This window comes from Eptatretus burgeri, chromosome 8, assembly GCF_056783735.1.
Source record: "Eptatretus burgeri isolate ZD-2024b chromosome 8, Ebu_testis_v1, whole genome shotgun sequence".
NCBI classification, from domain to species: domain Eukaryota; kingdom Metazoa; phylum Chordata; class Myxini; order Myxiniformes; family Myxinidae; genus Eptatretus; species Eptatretus burgeri.
In genome coordinates this window covers 38474509-38495486 of record NC_140968.1, presented here as the reverse complement: position 1 = coordinate 38495486, position 20978 = coordinate 38474509, and the positions used below count along the sequence as shown (strand labels likewise).

General features: G+C 42.1%; 1 protein-coding gene across 6 annotated transcripts in view; it reads left to right on the top strand.

The window, feature by feature from the left end:
• Positions 1-20978, top strand: part of LOC147021562 (bromodomain-containing protein 9-like) — a 62225-nt gene that overhangs the window by 22148 nt on the left and 19099 nt on the right. For 5 of the 6 annotated variants that reach the window (XM_085891616.1, XM_085891615.1, XM_085891614.1 and 2 more), the window contains exons 7-11: positions 7769-7965; positions 13451-13589; positions 13899-13971; positions 16882-16980; positions 18711-18849. In XM_085891616.1, coding sequence (XP_085747742.1) covers positions 7769-7965; positions 13451-13589; positions 13899-13971; positions 16882-16980; positions 18711-18849 — 647 coding nt within the window. The remainder of the gene's footprint in view (positions 1-7768; positions 7966-13450; positions 13590-13898; positions 13972-16881; positions 16981-18710; positions 18850-20978) is intronic. The other variant, XM_085891613.1, reaches the window with a different exon arrangement.

The following is a 20978-nucleotide window of genomic DNA, read 5'->3' as shown; positions in this document are numbered from 1 at the left end:
GGATTGTATAGTGTAGCATGGCTCGTGGATGAGTCGGAGCCATCTCAATGTAAATTAAGTAGGGAACACATAGGACCTCTCTGGCTTCTCAACACGGTCAGGAAGGCAGCACGATTCTTGTTGTTTGTTCTGGTGTGAATTTGTTCATGTACTGAAATAAGATGTTAGCCATTGACTGTTTGGCTGGGTCATGAAGTTTGTACGTTTCTGAGAAGAGAAGGAGAAGAAGAGCGCGTCTCTTGGCCTTGCCTCGGAGCCGCAGCGCAGCAATCGCCTTGTTGTATGATCAAGGATAAGGGTGGTGCCATTTGGTATATGTGGACGTGGAAAGTATAGGGAGTGGTGTGGCAATCTCGATCGTGAGAAGAAACTGTACGGCGGTTTGAGGGCCCTGGCGTTGAAGACCATCTGCATGAATTACTTCACATCCGTGACCGCAAGGAGCAATTTGGCACCATTTCACTGTGCCTTTCCCGCGCAGTGGCTACGTGGTTTCGAGGCTCGCCAGGCTCCTAAAAGATCATCTCTGTTCACACAGCAATGATTCATAATCTCTGGACACCAGAACAAAGGGAGGATTTTCTTTTATTCTATCTGTTCCCTTGTCTGTTTTTGTGACTGAGTGGAGACGTCTCAAATTAGGTTTTAGTTTACCTCAATTTTCATAACCTCACACTTTGATTTATTTTCATTATCACTCGTTGAGTTATTTTCATTATAAATCATTGAATTATTTTTATTAAATCATCATTTGTTGAATTTACTGTGTTTGTCTACTTGTGGGTTCTCGGATAAACCTGTGTGCTTCCGTCTGGTACACGCCCTTTTCTCCTCTCAGTGTTACCGTTCAGCTATCCGTCCAGGTCGTTGTTAACTGGATGGACACTACAATATTTGTCTCTTTCAGAACTTGACTTCATTTTCAGCCTTGTCAAGTAGGTACCACCACAGAAGAACCTCTCAGTGAAATTGAGCTCACTCGTCGTTGAATTCACAAAATAGTTCTGTGAAAAAAGAACCAAAACTCATGAGAAGGAATTACTGGATTATGTCCTTCTCCAGCTTCTACCGACAAAGACTGAAGTGAGATGTACACTGGAAAGTCTGTCTATCTAGGGGAACTTGACCATGCTGCTTACCCTTTTAAAAATGCCCCACCCAAACTACTGGAGATTCTCTTTTTAATTTTTCTTGTCTACTAGCTATGTGATGAGCTTCTAAGGGAGTGAGTTTCATGACCAGTTTATTTTTCACTACAACACAATCAGCGAAGAATACAAATAATCATTTCGAAAAGAGCTTTCATTGGACACCATAATCTGCTTTCTACAATAATTAGAACCTGAGATTTGGCTCTCTGAATTTGCCATGGTCAGGGAAAAGCTCAAAGATTCAATGAGTAGGGTATGTATGTAAGGACGCACGACCTGAGAATCTACAATTTGGCCTGAGGAACCCACTCGTGGAAGGAGAAAAAAAAACTTTCCAGTAAAAATCGGATATTTTTTATGTCTGATTTCACATTGACGTGTGATGATTTAGGAATGTCCCAGATGTCAGGTTTAATATTGCACCTATCCATTTTTAATGGATATTCGAGATCTCTCTCTCTCTCTCCCTCTCCCTCTCCCTCTCCCTCTCCCTCTCCCTCTCCCTCTCCCTCTCCCTCTCCCTCTCCCTCTCCCTCTCCCTCTCCTCCCTCTCCCTCTCCTCCCTCTCCCTCTCCTCCCTCTCCCTCTCCCTCTCCTCCCTCTCCCTCTCCTCCCTCTCCCTCTCCTCCCTCTCCCTCTCCTCCCTCTCCCTCTCCTCCCTCTCCCTCTCCTCCCTCTCCCTCTCCTCCCTCTCCCTCTCCTCCCTCTCCCTCTCCTCCCTCTCCCTCTCTCTCTCTCTCTCTCTCTCTCTCTCTCTCTCTCTCTCTCTCTCTCTCTCTCTCTCTCTCTCTCTCTCTCTCTCTCTCTCTCTCTCTCTCTCTCTCTCTCTCTCTCTCTCTCTCTCTCTCTCTCTCTCTCTCTCTCTCTCTCTCTCTCTCTCGATCTATCTCTCTCGATCTATCTCTCTCGATCTATCTCTCTCGATCTCTCTCTCTCTCATTCATTCATTCATTCATTCATTGTCAATCCTATTTTATGGCAGGGCTGACAGGATTTCTTAGAGGTATGTGTACTCACCTCTAAGCTATCGAGCTAGCTATAAACTGTCATCCTAGTGTCTCACAAGCAGGGTAAGGCATAAATGTGTGTGCCATCCCTCGGATGGACATTAAACTGGGCGTCCTATCTACCGGCATTGGTTGGTGGACGTTAAAGACTTCACAGTGATCTTTACGAAGAGTAGGTGAACTATCACTGGCACCATGGCCAAATTCTAAATTCCCACCTTCGTGATTGTTGGGACGGCAATGACAAACCACTCAGTATAATCATTGCCAAGAAACTGCTTCGGTAGCACCGACACTTTGTAACGCGATGGACATAATCAGAATTTTATGGCATAACCTGTTGGTCTTCCATTTGTCCAAGACATTGCCCACAATTTTCTTCAGAAGGCTCATTATGATGGAAATGTCATAAATCTGAAGCACCCAAAAACTATTCCATGTTTAAAGTGAGTCAGCTTTATACCTGATGACATCTTAATGACAACAGCTTTTTAATACCTGCTGCACACTTTTGTGAAGCACATACTGTGTTGCTTTTGAGTGTGGGGAGAAGTACATGCACACATGCTGGGAGAATTCATTTCTAGTTTGAGAGAGGGAATAATAATGGTCTTTATCAAGTCTAGGGTCTGTCTGTATCGGCCAACAACTCAAATGCGTATGTTAAACTGACAAATTGGCAATGGTGTTGTCAAGTAACCTGAACGCAAACTTAAATTAGTTGAGTCCTCTCCCTGGATTTGACATGTGAGGCCAAGATGATCAAGTACTTTGTCCAGGTTTTCCTTGTGAGAAAAGTTCCTGCATCTTTTTGCTTGAATTCAAATTGGTTGCAATGGCGGCAAAAGAAAGTGATCTGATTTTAACATGGGGATATAGCACACAAGATGCAACCATCAAATGTAGTAATGAATAGAAGTGATAAATGGGTACCCCAATCTGTTTGACCCCTGGGGTAAACCAAGTACAAACAGAGCCCATTGGGGGGGATGACACAAAAACATCGCAAAACAGGACACGGGGCCTTATTCTTATAGTTATGCTGAGCTATATCCACAATAATGGGACATACATGGGGATTAAGAGGCTATGGGAGAAGCAAAATAACAAAGTAAAAGTGGCAGGGAAGATGGGTAAATATAAGTGGAGAAGGAAGCAAATGGTGACACTACCAGACTGGGGTTGTGGCACTTCAGATGGGTTTAACCCATTGGGGTTCTTTGCCCCCGCTGTCCGCACGTTCAAGCTTTTCTGTGTTACCTCAACTCCGGTTCTGGGATACCCCTCCGTTGTGTTGCCGGGTGCCGCTGCACGCCTGCTGTATTCCGCTGTGCGGCCTTTGTCCCTTTTGCTCCTTGCAACTCTGAATCGTCCTACATGCCATCTTTGCCTCCGTAAATCAGCCTGCAGTCGAAGAGGAGGAAGAACCGGCTGATGCCAATGCCTGTCCATCGAGGAGGATAGTCACACTTGGTCTAAGAAGCCGCATGATGTCTGTGAGGAGCTTATCCTGCCATCATGCCAAGATATTGTGTCACTCATGCTTGGCAATGACAATGCCAAAAGGCATAACATGGTCTCTATGTCAAATGATACTGTGAAACACAAGCTCGATGATATGTCTGACGATGTTAAAGAACATGTGTGCAAATTTTAACATTCTTTATTCAGTCTTCAACTTAATGAAACGACTGATATTGCTAACTGAGTGCAGTTAATAGCGTTCATATGTAAGGTTAATAATGTGGACGTGAAGGATTAATTCCTATTCTGTGAAGAATTTGAAACAACCCCAAAAGCACCAGACATTTTCAACAAGGTGAATGCCTTTCTGGAAAGCAAGTGCATTAAGTGGAAAAATCTTTGTATTACTTGATGGTGCTCCAATAATGTTGGGCGCACGATCTGATCTGGCTTTCAGAATACGGTCAAGTGCATGTCATCTAATATGAATATCACTCAATGTGCGATCCATCATGAATTCCGAGCTGCAAAGACTGTCAGTGTGCCTTCAGCCTGTCATCTATTTCATCGTACAAGGAGTGAACTTCATTCGTCGCTTGCTTTGAATAGCCGTTTCTTTTGTGTGCTCTGCAACAAAATGGTTGATGAATACGAAGTTCTCGTTTTCAATTAACATGTATGATGGCTCTCTCGAAGACTGGATGCAAAGCGCCTTTTTTATTTTCAGGAAAGACTCTGTGAAGTCCTTACTCTGTGAAGAGATGGCTGAGTTTTTCCAGCGAAGAGTGAAATGCACAAGAGCTGAGCAAATATTCTGCGATGAGAAATGGCTTCTCTGCTTGACGTACATTAACGACCCCAATCTGTTACTTCAGAGAACTTGAGAGTTCATAGATCACGATACCCTGTGCAGTTACTTCAATTTCACTTCTATTTGAATAAGATAATGATTTTAACGATCATAAAAACCCCCCGAAAGTTTAGTGCTGTTGAAGTAGTCCAGAAGCCGTCCTGGACACCACCCTTGTACACTATCCCATTGAACTTTATTTAAATTGAAGTACGGCAAAACTGGAGGTTCTTCGGAAGTATGATGGAGATTTGTGTTCTCGCGTTCAAATATATAATTCAATTTAAATAAATGTTTAAAGAGCTTTAAAGGCGTATAAATAAAATGTATTTCGGGTTTTACCGCCATTTTATGCAGCGTCCATTGCACCACCCTATTTAGCACACTACTTTTGTTATTCGGGTCTGTTGTTTGTGTCCTTTGTAACACTGTTAAATTCAGTAAGTTTCTTGTTTGGAATGATTTTCAGTTTTGTTTGATTGCCAGGCAGGCAGACAGTAAAAATATTATCCTACTCCACTTGACGCATGTGCAGTCGGGATGAATTTTAAGCCAAGGTACGGTAAAACGGCAAACCTGCCTTCCTATTCATGTTCAAAATACAACATTTGATTTAAATAATTTGTCCCTCAATCACAAACTGATGATCATAAGCTGATAGGACGGATGGACAGACAGACATGGACCAATTGCTTAATCCCCACTTTTCCCTGGTGCACGGGGTAATAAGGTCAACATTAGTGCATTAGTAAAGTCAGAACCATCTGGATGAAGTTAGATCTGTGGTGCAAAATGCTGGACATGGATAGAAATGGCATGTTTCCAACACTTTCATCATATTCTGAGAAGGAGAAAGTCAATATAGACACATGCTCTCACATCAGCTATCTGTGAAGATCTGAGTGCCTTGAATGAAAACGTCTCGCATGACTTAGCGGCTCTACCGGAAGCACTTGATTCTCCGGTAAAAAAACATTTCAGTGTGATCACTGATCAATTTCCCACTGAGGATACAAGCAAGTTGCCCGTGCCCGCACAGGATTCGAAATGGGATAGGGATGGAGATGGCAAAAATGAAAATGGCATCTTCCGTCATTGAGCCAGCAAGCTGGGAGCAACCATTCACATTTGGTGCCACATTTGATGCAATTTAAATTCTCTAATGGTGGTGAGGTGCTATATTTGACACTTCGATATATGTAGCTTTTTGATGCCTATTGACCGTAATAAAAATCAATATTGACCGTATTGATGCCAAAGCCAGTGACCAACAGTGTGACCACTCCTTGGCTTTTTTCACAAGATCTTGGCTATTCGTTGTTCACCTTGGCATCTTGGTTTTCTATACGTTTTCTTGGCGTATAGGTTTTCTATTATCATCGCTTTTCTGAAACCTTGTGAATTCTTGGCTTTTTTCATTGGCTCACCTTGGCATTTATGAAAATGAGGAGTGGTCACACTGGTGACCAATTGCAACTCGATAGGATTCGTAGAAAGCACACATTAACTGCAAGACTGAAAGGAGTGAGTGTCTCATATAACATTAGCTGGATTAGAATAAAGATGTCGATTTAAAATGAGAAGAATATGTCTCACGTTTGCTTGGCACTGCTACCGCCATAAAAATGGACCTGTTTCCAATCTTGTACTCTGGACACCTCAACATGGAATGCCGAAGCGGGGCAGAACAGCTCTCAACTACAACCCTCTCTATCCTTGTTTTAACGAAAGGTAAAGCCCAAAACGTTTACTCTTCTTTTATTCATGGCAGATCAACCACCATTTTAAAAGGTTAGTGGTATTTGTTTTATTTGTTTTATTTGTTTTGCCTTCCTTTGCCATCCACGCAGAACGCTAATTTTCTGCTGAATTTAGCAATCATATTTTCAACGACATCAACATGTTGAAGAAGGATAGGGGCTTGGGGACAGAGTAACTACACATTGCAATGCTTGATCAAGAGGACTGGAAGTTGAGGATTGATGTCATCTGAATTTGTCCTGAGAGCCGATTTAAGGAGTTAGACATAAGAATATTCCTGCACAGGAACAGTGTATTGTTCCTGGCAGAATCAATGATTATATTATTGGCAGAATCAATCATGATGATTATGTGAAAGCTAAGTCCATAGAGCTCCCTTCAAGTTATTTCTGGTGTTCATTACCTCCACCACCGAAGGTGAAGGAGGTTATGTTTTCACCCCTTTCTGTCTGTTTGTCTGTATACAGGATATCTCATAAAGTTGTGAACAGATCCGAATGAAATTTTGTAGACAGGTTGGGTGTGTGACAAGGACGAACTGATTATATTTTGCTGAAGATCCGGATCCGGACACGGATCCGATAATTTTTAAAGTGATTCTTCACCATTGAGAGATAGGGCTAAACTCATATGTAGCACGATATCTCAAAAAGTTGTGGACGGATTCGGACGAAACTTGGTTGTCCACCAAGTTGGGCGTGTGGCAAGGATGGATTGATTCAATTTTGGTGAAGATCCGAATCCGGATCTGGATACGAGAATTATTTAATTTTTAAAGTGATTCTTCACCATTGAGAGATGGGGCCAAAAATGATATAGTACTGTATAGCATGATATTTCAAAAATGTATTGGGCCCGATATGTTCTCGTGGATCAGGCATTACGTGGCAGAGGCATGCACTCTACCGAGTGCCCTTCTAGTTTTCTACTGAATTCTCAAAGGTTGCTGAAATAGCCCATCAAACCCCCCTGCCCTTTTCCACTACCTACGAATGTGAGAGTGGATTCTTCAGCCTTCTGACATTCGATGTGAAATCCCAGCACTGGATTGAGAAGAGAAAAACATCAGATGCTCCTTTTCTAACACGATCCGACCTGCTGATTTTCTTGCTGCTTATTGTATGTAATTGCATGGTATTAAAATAAAACTCAATGTAACTAACTTTAATTACTCAAACATAACTTTTATGCATAAAATCCAATCAGCATTAATTTGGTAAAATATGTTTTTATTGATATTATTTCATAAAAACGTTGATGATAGTTACATTTTACATTTAAAATACATCTGTGAAGTTCTTTCATATATATGTATATATATTTTTTTGTTTTAAAAAATAATTATTTAGGGGTTTCACTTAGGAGCTGGCTGTGTGAAAGGGGCTGCCGATACAAAAAGTTTTCGAATTTCGTGTAACACCTTACTGGCGGAATTTTGCCTCAAAGTGTGCCTTGATTTATATTCCAACTATCCAGGGATGTTTAGGCTTGGAAGGAATGGGTGCAGTGTGACTTGTGTACACTTGTTGTTGCAGGAGAAGCTGCTATTGTTACGTAGAACCATGGTGTTCATGCAAGTGATGGATGAGGCTCAGGAAGCAGCAATCTATAGAGATGATGACTGCTCACCGGCTCAGAGCCTGACTGCCAGTGAGCGAACTTCGCCTTCTCCACTGGAAGCTGCGCTGCCCTGCAGGAAGGCTAGGAAGAGCAGTTCCAACGAGACTGTCAGGTGCCTCATCACTGCTTGCTGAATGCCTCGTGCTGTGAATTGGGTGCTTAGTATAAACTGATACAAATGTGTGATTGTTTAAATGCATTTGAGGCCAAATAATAATCAAACTTCAACATGAGCCTTAACGCGCACTTCTTATTTGTGAGAATACTGGATAATGCTTGCGAAGCTGCAGATTTGAGATGTGGCCATGTACTGCAAATGGGATAGCTCACTTCTGACATGTCTTCTGGTCCTGGATTTTCTTCCCTGATAGAGTCAAACCTGACAAACGCTGCCATCTTGATTTAATACATCTCTGAGCAGGCCATAATTTGTATGTGGAAGTGAAGCTGGTTGTCCCTTCTCTTTTTTTTTGTGGACGTTAACGATTCCAGGTTATCCACCAAATAGTGTAGGCCATTATGTGTGGATACCCTGGCCACATTCCCTTGCTGGACGGTAAATGCCATATGAAAAAATTATTATAAAGTGATGGGGATGTTAACTTGGTATATGGAGTTTTTTTTGTTTGTTTTTTTTTGGATATAAAATATTGGCTTATAGAAGAGTGAGGTGACAGTGGATACAGGGGCAACACACTGACTGTGGGGCATTGGGGAAACAGGCAGACAAAATCAAGCAAGTAAATGAATAAACAAAAGGGATGGAACATGACGAGATGGTGATGGAACATGACGAGATGGTGATGTACTGTCTGCCCACTTGAAGCCTTGAAGAGAAAACTGGGATTGAATGTTTTTAAAGGATTCGTGATGGTTCCACAAGCTGGAGGAATGAATTTCAATTGTTTATATGGTCTGCTCAGCAGAGGTTGGGGAGGAGAGCAATATTCCAATGAGCTAAGGACAGAGGGCCTATAGTCTGAGAAGATCAAATTTATGAAGGAAGGGCTCAGAATGATGGATACCTTGTTCGTGCTAGCTATGGAGGCAAGCTTTGTTTCTCTGCATGGTCTGCTCGGCAGAGGTTAGGGCTGATGGCAATGACCAAAAGTTCAAGCCATTATAACCTCTTTCAAAGGTTCACTGAGAAAGTTGATAGGTGGGTTCATTATATTAGTTGATCACTTCAGAGAGAGACAGTGTGAGATTTCCCTGGATTAAATTACCATGTTCCATGTGTCACAACGGCATCCTCACCCTTTCTGGTCACCAGAGAGGGAAGCAGCTACTGCCCTGTCTTTGAGATGAGTTACTATGTAGCATGTAGAATCATCTGCAAAGAGGAAAAGAGGGTTTTTGAATGCGTGAAAGAGCATTTAGGTATGGGAGGACAAACACAACAGGGCCCACAACTCGATGTTAAGCCCATTCCACCCTCTATTGGGAGAAAAGATCAAAGAATATCCTGTTGAAAGTCTTGCTTGACTGTGTGAGTGCAGGAAGTCAGCAAGCCATGAATGAAAGTGGATTTGGATGCCACTAGCAGAGAGATTGGCAAATACAGCTGGTGCCTGATAATGTCAAGTTACTCAAAAATACAACACTTATTTATGATTTGGAGTCTCTCATTGCTGAGAGAAGTAACAGAAAATCCAATGTTGAGTGACTGGGACAGAATCCAAACTGATGATATGATATCAGGCCATTTGAGAAGAGAAAATACTTGATGTTAGTTGTCATGATGGATTCCATGACTTGAAGTAAAGCTTAATGGCCTGTTTGAAGTGGATGAGTTTTCCATTTTAAATTTTTTTACCCCTTTAATGTTGGCTGACTTCCAGGCAGATGAAAGGTGGCCTAAGGTGAAGAAGCCAGAGTAGCAGAGCAGGATTTGAGAACACGGCCATTAAAATCATCTGAGGCAGAGTCAAAGGTTATCAAAACTTTCTGTACATACGCTGACGAAAAAGTCACAATGTCCATGAGCTCGTTGGTAAGGGGATGATAAGGTGAGAACAGAAAGGGATTGGTTGAGTCCATGAGCTTTGGACAAAGAATAGAGCATGCACCAGAGACCAACCTAACGAGGCACCACCAGGATTTCAAGAAGAGAGACTGGTTGAGAGTTCAACCTCTAAGATTTACCAGATGAAATCTTCTGGCCTGCATGCGGATTGACCCACACTTGTTGCTGGCCTTGTGAAATGACCTAATGTTGCTTCAGTCGGCTTTCCTTCCATGAAGAGGTGGCAAGCTGCTTCATGGAAACTGCCCCACTGCGAGACTCTGTGTATCAGGTCCAAGAGGATGCATAGGAGCGCTGCTGAAGAGCTGGGATAAACCTCCACTAAAGTGAGAGCATGTTTTTGTGAAAGGACAAAGAATAGTCTGGCTGCAATCAAAGCAGTGAAACTGGGACTGGTCTCTCCTCACTAAACTGATAAATGCACATGTGGACCCTTTCGTTGTTGAATTCTGTCATGTTTTTCAAGGGCTTCTGGGTTTCTTCGTGGCAATATGTGATATTCTGTTCTCCAAGAGGCTGCTTTTGAAAACTGAGGAGCCTGTTCCAGAATTGTCTTTTTAAACAGTTTTTGTTAATTTTTTTTGATGTTGATTTGTTGATGTAATGTATTTGCACGTCTCTTTGCATGCTTTTACATGTGTTTTTGTGCTGAAGTTGTGTCCTTTGTCTCGGCTCTAGGCCATTAGGCTCTTGCGAGTCTTTTGCTGTGTTTCCTTTCATTATTCTTTTGCTGCTCAGTCATTCCCCTGTTTGTTGTCCCACTGTCAGTGTGTTGCCTTATTTCCTTCCTGTCACTTCACACTTCCATGAGCCTCAAATTCATGGGATTTTTATTTATTTATTTTTATTTTTTACCAATGTAGATCAAAAAGGATTTCTCAGGCAGAAGAGATTGAAAGCTCATCTTTCGGGGAGAGGGTGTTAATTCTTTATCAACTGCCAAAAGACTGTTTTTCACAAGAGCATGAATTGTCGAAGGAGCCAAGTGGATTAGAGGTGGAATAAAAGAACTTGGAGGTGGGGTTGGTCATTAACTGGTTCAGGAGGAGGATGTTCAATTTACAGAGATGCTAGTTGAGAAGTTCGCAGATTGAGTCAGACCAAATCCTTGCACCATAGATTATCAGAAGGTTTCGATGGTGATGATGTTGAGCCAGCTCATAGCTTACTCACTGACACAAAAGAGGGAGGGTGAGTTGAGATGGGTGGTTTCTTTTCTAGATGTTTGATGTTAGTAGAATGAGAGGTGTTTATGGATACTTGGTTGAGAATATTTTACACAGACAAACAAAAGGTGGTTAAAAAAGGATGGTTGCAGTGAGGGATGCATAGGCAGAGGTATTTTGTGAGTTAGTGTGGAATATATGTACAGTAGGGGATGGAGTTGTTGAAGTAAACAGTGACACCATCAATGGGGCCAGTCAGGTTGATCAAAGAGGAAGAGAGAATAGTGAGCAATAGACGCAAGAGCAAAGAACTCCCGTGATGAAGCTGAGTCTATGGGGCTATGACTTTCCCATCAGAGACAGGTCAGTGGTCTCTCTGTCTTCCACCGCCGCCTCTCTGGTCTTGCACCCTCTGCTCTTTCTGTGCTTTGTCCCCCCTCTCCTCCACCCGCTTCCAGGTTTCTGCAGGGCACACACGGTCCACCATCAACCCCCTTCTGGTGAAACTCCCAAAATCCAGAATCACTGTTCATCTCTCCTCATTCATTACTCTCTTTTTTTTTTTCCCCCCACCTGTGGAACCAACTTCCACATTCTCTTCAATCCTATTCTTCCTTCCAGGTCTCCAAGATGGCTGTTCACCACCATCTCAGATCGTCCCCAATACAAAACCATAATATTTTCTACCCTCGTTAACCCCAACCCAACCCAAGCCCTCCTCCCAAATTTCCAGTTTTTCCCTCATGAGGTTTTCCTTCTGTATCCATCTTGTCCATCCCATGTGTCTTTTCCTGTCTCCCATTCCTCCCCCACCCATTGTTTGTCCAACCAAGTCTCCCTCTATTTTGGCCTTCAACTCTTCTCTCTCTTTCTCTTTCTCTTTCTCTTTCTCTCTCCCTCTCTCTCTCCATCTCTCTCCATCTCTCTCCATCTCTCTCCATCTCTCTCCCTCTCTCTCCCTTTCTCTCCCCCTCTCTCTCTCTATCTCCAATGTTCCATTTGTCCTGTTACATCCTGAACTGTTTATTGTACTATTTCAACAATGACGAGCCTCGACTACGTATACAAAAAAAAATCCTATGAAAGGACCGTTTGTTACACACACACACACACACACACACACACACACACACACACACACACACACACACACACACACACACACACACACACACACACACACACACACACACACACACACTATAAATATATATATATATATATATATATATATATATATATATATATATATATATATATATCTATATATATATATATATATATATATATATATATATCTATATATATATATACTGTGCATATCGTTGATATTGGAGGTTCAAGCTGTTTGTCAAGGTTCAAGGGGGAGAGATAAATTCAAGTTTAGATGCGGGGAATGCAAACGTGGATGGCGGAGTTGACAGCCGCGTGCTTGCATTCGTTGCAAACTGGGATGTTATTTCTGAATTCCGAGTTTGGCAAGTATTGCAACCAGGGTGGAGAGAAGGGCCATTAAAGCATGAGGAAAAACAGGGCACTATGAATGAAAGTAGATATGGGTTGTGGGTTTGGGAGCTTGCCAAGAAGAACAGGGGAAGGCACAGAATGTGAGAAGAGATGTTCTGGAAGAGTTTGAAGAGGGTTGGGGGGGGGGGGGTTGGGATGTAACACTTTCTTTTTTAACCTGTGGATAGTGGGACAATGTTGACATGTGAGTAATGTGAGACACTGTGAATGTTGTAAACAATGAATGAATAGTGAGTGAGTGTGGAAATTTTTTTTTTTAATACGACATATTTTAAAGAAAGTGATCATAAGGTAGAACAAAGGTGAGGATGAGAATGACTAAGATGGCATGTTTTGGTATGAAGGTGTCGAGGCAGGTGATAAAAGTATTGGGAAGAGAGCAGGTGAGAAAAGATCGTGACCTGGACTGATGTGCACCATCTCAACAGAGACGCAAAAGCAATGTTTGAGAATATGCGCGATTGGACACACGAGATGATTGATAGTTCAGGCAACAGATTATAACTATTCGACGGGACAATCCGAATATCCTGAGCTTTGCAAGGAAGTCTCTTAGAACAGAGCCTGTATATCCTCACGCAAAGAAAACCGGAACTGAGAAAGTCAATGGGAAAAAATGGGTTTCAAACTAGAAAATAAGCAAATTTCTTGGCTAGGTTAATTTGCATGTTGATAATTATGATGTGAAGAAGTTAAAATTGAACAACTTGATTCATACCTTGGGCTAAAATCTCCTTAAGAAATGTTTTGTAGTTTTAGCAACATTGTTCATTATGAGAAACATTGTAGTATTTAAATTTCCATGTTGAGAAAAGTGCACAGAAAACTGTTAATTCTGACATTTTACATATTTGTGACGTCATGCAATCTTGTGACAGTGTTCCAGCAGGATGGGAGCCTGAAAGCTCCTCCTGCAGTTTCACAGACAGCACAGCTGAGGCTGACATCCTGGGTTTAGTGGAGCAAGCGGCTGATGAGGCTCAGGAACGACTTCGTGTGACGAATCCCCAGAGCAAGGTGGTGGAGCTATGCTTACCTGACTCTTAATATTCTATTTATATTCATCCACCATTGTCCAGATTAAATAAAGCTACAAAGTGAAATTATTTCCCCATTTATTTATTTATTTTCTTCCTGACTTTTGGTGCATTGGTGCATAATTAACCAAAGGAAGATAAGTGGCGTGAAGCAGCGTCTGCTGTTCAATTTTGGTTCATTTAAAAGACAAAGCCAACTGAAAGATCCTGGGGGACTGTTGGAATGCTCAAACATGCTGTCCTGGTACTTCCTGGATGGTGTTTTAAATCTGATGTGCTGCTCCTACAGATTGGTTGCCTTCATAGAGACCTGACGGGTGGTTTGTCTTTGGCTGTTATCAATTCAGAACAGGAAGGACATGGTAAGTGCTCGCTTGGTCTTGTGGAGGATTTGTGCAGCGGTATGTTTGTTTAGCGTTCGCATAAATACAATTGCTGCAGTTTTGATCATGGATTTTATCAACTGAAAGCCGATAAGAGTTGAGGGATGAGCTGTCTGATGTTTCTAGCATTTGTCCTTCATGGGGAAAAAGGGGCAACTGTGATGCTTGTTCTTTACAAATGGATGCAAAATGGAAATATTGTGTGTGCTTATTTGATTGTGAAAAGAAGAGACACGTCAAAGCTTTTGACCTTGCACTCGTCAGGCCAATCGCAAGGATACCAGAAATAAAGATCGAAGCAATTTATGCTCTCACGTCGCCCACTTGTTCCTTGGAACCTAGTGTGTGAGGGTGTCAGTTGGGAATAATTCTACCGATATTGTTCAGGTCTTGAATTTGGACTTTGGAGTACCTCTGTTTAAAGTAGTCAGTCGGTTGGTACCACAAGATATCAATTTCTATTTTTTCTACGAATAAGCACTGACAACAAATATCAGTGCCCACCTATACCATGAAAATGGTACAAAAGTGGTTGGGGAAGAATTGAACTGCATTGTCATCCACCGAACGGAGAACATGCCTTCCACGCCTTCAGCGACACTGTGTACCCACCTTCTTCCCCACGGGTGTAATTTTGTGGTTGCCGTTGGTTAAATACTAGCTCATCCGCCTTTTGATGGTTGCCGTTGGCTAATACTCGCTCATCCGCCTCACATCAAGTGTTCCACTACCCCTCTCGGCTACCTGAGTTGCCACAAACCAGTACAATCCGGATAGGTGTTTTTTTTTTAGAAGACACCATCTCCTTACTGGATGGTCGTTGGCTCCCGAAGAGCCTTTCGCAGGTGGTGTTTTCAGTCTGGCAGGGTGTCACAGTCACCTTCTGCACTCGCAAAGCCAGTGAATGGCGTGTGTTGATTCGCCGACAACCCGACCATGCAGTAGGTGGTGCTTGGTTATATGTTACCAGTGGCAGTCTCAAAAGACTGACTTGTCGAAGTTCTTCACCTTGCACTCACACAGATGAGTGCAAGGTGAAAATCTTCAACATGTCTCTTCTTTTCTCAGCAATCTTGAAATTTTGTGATATTAAACGCCCACCTGTCAAGTCTCACGTTTTTGCCGTGAGACACGACTTTCTGTTGAAAGTCACATTCTCACATTCTCGCTATAAATTCTCACACTTTTCTTTTAATTTCTCGGCACCAAAATACATTTCCATCATTATTGCAGTGCGACTGGTTTAACTGATGTTTTAGCCTTGAATACCGACTTAAATATGATTGCTTTGCGTCGTTCCGCACTTCCTATATGAGAGACGGCGTATGATTGGTCAATTATCACCGACCATCCTGACATACTGAAATGTCTTGTTACTGGGGGGTTCATTTTTCACGCGAAATTGCCACAAAATACTGGGAATTCATTCTTCTGGAAGAGACGTGAGAAAAATGAGTGACAATGAGAGCGACTATGATTCAGATGGCCCTTCAACTTCGAAAAAACAGAAACTGACTAAGTACCAAGGCGCCGCTAAATATGGCATGAAGTTTAGTTCTACCTGGCCAAAAATAAACCTAGACCCTCCAAGATTTTTCTGCCACTTCGCGCCCTCAATTCTTGGTTGTTTTGCGACCTGGCTGGACACATTTTACATTCTTACACTTTTTCGTAATTTGGGGTTGACAGGTCTGCTGCAAACGACTTTGATTGTGTGTATATGCTTGCATGCAATCTTTATTTGTGTCAATATGAGAGTTTCTCCTTGGCTTTAGTGGTTCCTGATAGTTTGACGAGACTTTTCACGTCAACAGCACCTGTTTTTAGTTACATTACCAGCGGTGGCTGTCGCTCACAATAACTGCCTTGGACCCTTTGTCGGCTATAAAAACGATTGCAGTTGTGAATTTGGTATCAAAATTATTGATTTTTTCCAACTTCAGGCATTGCTTCCCCTACGGAGTAAATTTGCAATCTTCTCAATGAAAGTTATCTGCTCTTTGTATGAGTAAAGCCAAGCCTCACTTGGTGGGTGAAGTCATCAGGTGGACATTCTGTACTCTTCAAACTTCGTTGTGACCAAGAAGTAAGACCTATTTTTTTTTTGTATGCCTCCGCCGGTGAATGTGCCGGAGGCATTATTTTTTGGGGTTGTCCATCAGTTCCTCCGTGCATGATGATTTTGTTATCGCGATAACTTGTGAACAGCTGAAGGGATTTTGACCAAACTTATACAGGTATATAATATGACGCAAAAATAAGATTTGGGGGTCAAAGGTCAAAAGTCATGTGACCTTCAGCTGAAAGTAGCAGATTTTCTTCACCACGATAACTTGTGAACCGCTAAAGGGATTTTGACCAAACTTGGCAAAACTATGGAGTGTAATATGAAGATGAAGCGATTAAAATTTTGGTTTAAAATGTCAAAGTTCAAGTGCCCTTTAATTGGAAATCTGTTACTACAGCAACTTATGAAGCACTCAACATATTTTGACCATACTCGACACCCATAATTATAGACTATAATACAAAGAGGACAAAGGCCATTTGAAAATCATTTTGCAGAACATAGCTCAAGTTAAACACACAAACAATGTTCCGTGAATTATAGTAAGGATGTAGACGTTCCATCCTGGTAGGCCTCTGTGACACCTGGAATGTGCAGCTTAACAGGCCTCAGGGTTATGACAGTATTTTGTGTGAACAAAAATCCAGCTGATTGATAAGCTTTGGCCATAATGAGACATATTTATTGTTGTAAAATGTATATATTTTTCATCAGAATAAAACACTGTATAAGTGCAAAGGGATCGATCATCTTGTCACTATCCAATAGTCAGAAGCATTAATATTATATTTCATATTTTGGGGGATGGGGTGGTCCTGCAGGTGAGGAAGTTTGTCCAGTAAATGTGGGATTGCTGCTTGGAAAGTTCCAGCCAAGTCTTTCAGGTTTCCAGGAGGAGAAGAGGAACAAACTCGTACCAAGTAAGATGTCATACTGCATTTTGTGTAATTGACTTTGTGACCACAGATGGAGACTTTATTGACACACACTCGGTAACTTGGCCTGTGATTTTGGGGAATTGTTCATTCACAGACTGAGTGAAGATGTTTTGAAATGGATTTTTTTAAGGTTTCATACTCTGAGTTTTAATCGAATTTTGTCAATAAACCATGTTGAAGTTTGGCAGTCTTGCGACATTTTGTTGTTAATTTTTGGACTTTTGCTGAAGAAGTGAATTGGAGCATTTTGTTTATGGTGACCAATACCCCCCCCCCTTTCCCCCATTCCTACCTGAGAAATCTACCACCATTAACCCTACCTAAATCAACCATTTTACTTGCAGTTTACTGTGTTTTCTGTCTCTCTGTCTGTCTCTCTGTCTGTCTCTCTGTCTGTCTCTCTGTCTCTCTCTCTGTCTCTCTCTCTCTCTCTCTCTCTCTCTCTCTCTCTCTCTCTCTCTCTCTCTCTCTCTCTCTCTCTCTCTCTCTCTCTCTCTCTCTCTCTCTCTCTCTCTCTCTCTCTCTCTCTCTTCCCCCTCTCTCTGTCTCTCTCTCTCTCTCTCTCTCTAACTCTCGCTCTCGCTCTCTCTATCTGTCTCTTCATTTCTGTTTAGGCCAAATGTGGCCCCACTGTAAGTCTGTTGCCTTTTATCTTCTGTCATCTGGTGTTTCCATGAGCGTCAACCTTGTATATTAAAATAACCATGCAAATGTAATTTTTTTGTGTTGGGGTGGAGTGAAACTGGAGTGGTACGGGTGAGGTGGGGAGTGCATAAAGTTGGAGAATCTCTTGATTGCAAAATAGTTGCATATCATTGGTGTATTATGCCTTAAAAATGTCAGTAACTGAACATAGGAATCAAGATGGTCAGTTTTATGTTTTGTATCCCACTGAAAGGCCGGATCTGTTCTGTTTTTGCGTATGGTAGCTTGGTTGCCGGGGAGCTATCATTTCTTGGAAGTGTGGCTGTGCTGCTGATACTGTGTCCCTCTTCCAGTACGCTGGTACTCATTTTGCTGACCTCAGAAGGATGACAGACTGAGTCAACCCCACCTGGTGTTAATTCAGCAGCCAATGGGGCTCGAACTCAGGACCCTAGGATCCTAAGCCAGCGACCCTACCCGCTAAGCCAACACCAGGCTCAGGCCAGATCTGCATCTGTACCTTGACCAAAATCTAATCGGCTTGTTCTTGTGACCTACCCAACTCATCCACCAAGTTTCGTCTGAACCCGTCTATACCTTTTTGAGATATCCTGCTCACTGATAGACAAACAGCTTGGGTGAAAATAACCTCCATCCACCTTCAGTAGCGGATGTAACTCAATATCACTTTTTAAATGACAACTACTTACTGGTTTATAGCTAACCTGGAACTACCGGGGCCTTTGTCAAATATTAAGGACCCAACAAACACACCTTTTGTGGCCAATCAAGACTGTTTTTGCTTATTCACTAGGTTTGTGTATGAAACCACATACAATATATATTTTACACATGTTTGAAATCCTTTTTCTATATCTTATTGTTATCTTAGCAAAGAACTGATTCAACACTGTCCTTTTATAGCTTGAGGATACGAGTTTGACAATGAAAAGCAATTATTTTGAGATTTAAAAAAGCACATTTTAACATTAAAAAGTATAATTAACTTGCGTGCCTCTAAAGTATAACAGGTGTACCAGCTCACATTTTTGATGGATGTTTTTCAGCAGTGGGTTATTTGAACTGCACCTCTTTGAAAAGCAACCCATCTCAGTATAGTTCACTACTGTCTGATCTGGATGAGAACAGTTCTGAACTGCTATTTTCAACCTATGGGGAAGAAGCTGCCATTCAGTATGCTCTCAGGTATTTGGTCACTTTTAAAGGGGCACATGAGGTTACATTTTTAACTTAAAAGTTATTTGTGTCACTTTTGATTTGGGTATGAAGTCTCATGGAAGAGCAGAAAAAAACGGGGGGGGGGAAGGGTCAACAAGACAAACTGAAATAGGCTGAAGGGGAAAAGGGACAATAATGTACATATACATCACAGCATGAGAAGAGGAGTTACAGTGTGAACGGAATCTCAGTCAGTGTAGTAAAGTTCTATGAGTGTGAATGGGAGAGACCAAGGTGTGGCTATGACCACCAGACTTGAAGTTGAAGACCTGGAGGGAAGAGCACGAGACAGAAATCAAGAAAATCATTCTACCTATGAGAGAAGAGGTAGTTTAATGGATGGAGGTGAGTGGTGAATTTAGACTTGGAGAAGGTAAGGGTTTCTGCTCGAGCATGTGTAATCTTGAGGGGCAAGGGATGAGCAGAGGGGTGAGAGTGCTGGAGGAGCAAGAACAGTATACTGCCAATAAACAACTGCAAGGTCCCCAACCTATGTTTGGTGAGAAAGAAGTACACCTTGAGATTCAGTCTCTCATTCCGATATGTTAATGACATGGATGGCCAAGCACTCCATGGCGTCACCATTTGTAAGTTGGGAAGCAGCAGCACAGTGCAGAACCATATTCCATTACACTTCAGCCGAAGGCCTTTAATGCCATTTATAAGCTGAGGATGGTGGAGGAAGGTTTGCCTCTGCTGAGAATTCTGAGGTGGCTGGCCGGTTGGCTTTGAAAGTTAGCTTGGAGATTCAAGCCCAATGCAGGTTATAGTTGATGGTGAGCCCCATGAGCTCCACAGACTATTCCTCTTCCATCTGCTAATCATCTGTCTATAATTCCAGCAATCTGTGTGTGTGTCTGTGTGTGTCTGTGACCGCTGTTTCTCGACAACCACTGATCCGATCTAATTGAAACTTGCCAGGTATATTGCTGGGGCCCTGAGGATGTGCCTTTTCAAGGTTTTATATTAATCAGACAAGTGCTTCCCAAGTTATGGCCATTTATTTACCAACCAATGACAAGACACGTTGCTGCGGCCATTTATTTACCAACCAATGACAAGACACATTGCTGCATAGGCGTGGCCGATGGGGGAAGAGAACCTCAGCCGCGTTCCCCATTACGGGTTACAACGTACGGACTTCCGGATAGTGATGAGTTACTGCATTCCAATAATTTCTCGATTTCTTATGTGCATTTATAGATAAACACAATGCCCCAATCCAGTCGTCGTTTACGAGAACAAAGGAACTGACTGTGTGGTTGTTTGAAAAAAAATTTTTATTTTTTTTTTCTACGTACGTACGTTTTTTTTTTTTTTTTTTTTTTTTCCTCTTCTCTTCTCTTCTCTGTGTTTTTCCTTGCGATGACATTGCGAAAAGGCAAAACACGTTGGCACTAATTGAATAATTGGCCATTAAAACTAAATTGCGTATAATCTTAACTGCGATATGCGAACTTCCGGACAGTGAGAACTTAACTTCGCGTAGGCCGATGCATGGCCGGCCGACGATGACGTCACGTGCCGTGCCGGTTAGATGGGGATCAATCGGTGCCTTAGGTACCATGGCATAGGAGTGGCAATGGTCAATGGCAGCGAATGTCATGGCAAGCAAAGACAAGGAAGTAAACTTGATTTTAATTTGGATTTTAATTAACTCTGTGTGTGTAAGTATCACAGCAGTTGTTACTTCAATGCAAGCGATAATTCGTGGAATGCATGTGAACATTCCGTACGGGCACACACGATTTCTTATGCGCATTTATAGATAAACACAATGCCCCAATCTAGTCGTCGTTTACGAGAGCGAAGGAACGACCTGTGTGGTTGTTTCTGGCTTACGGTTTGAAAGTTTTTTTTTTTTTTAGTTTTTTTTAAATTATTTTTTGGTTTGCACATACGGGCACGCGAGAGCGAAGGAACGGCCTGTGTGGTTGTCGTTTCTGGCACGTGGTTTGAATTTTTATTTTTTTTTTTTGCACGTACGGCCACGCACCTACGGACATGCACTAGTATAAATAAATTGTGGGATTTACCAATTGGTCATTATGGATAAACAGTGAAAATATGGATCTTTGCATTCATATACATGTTCT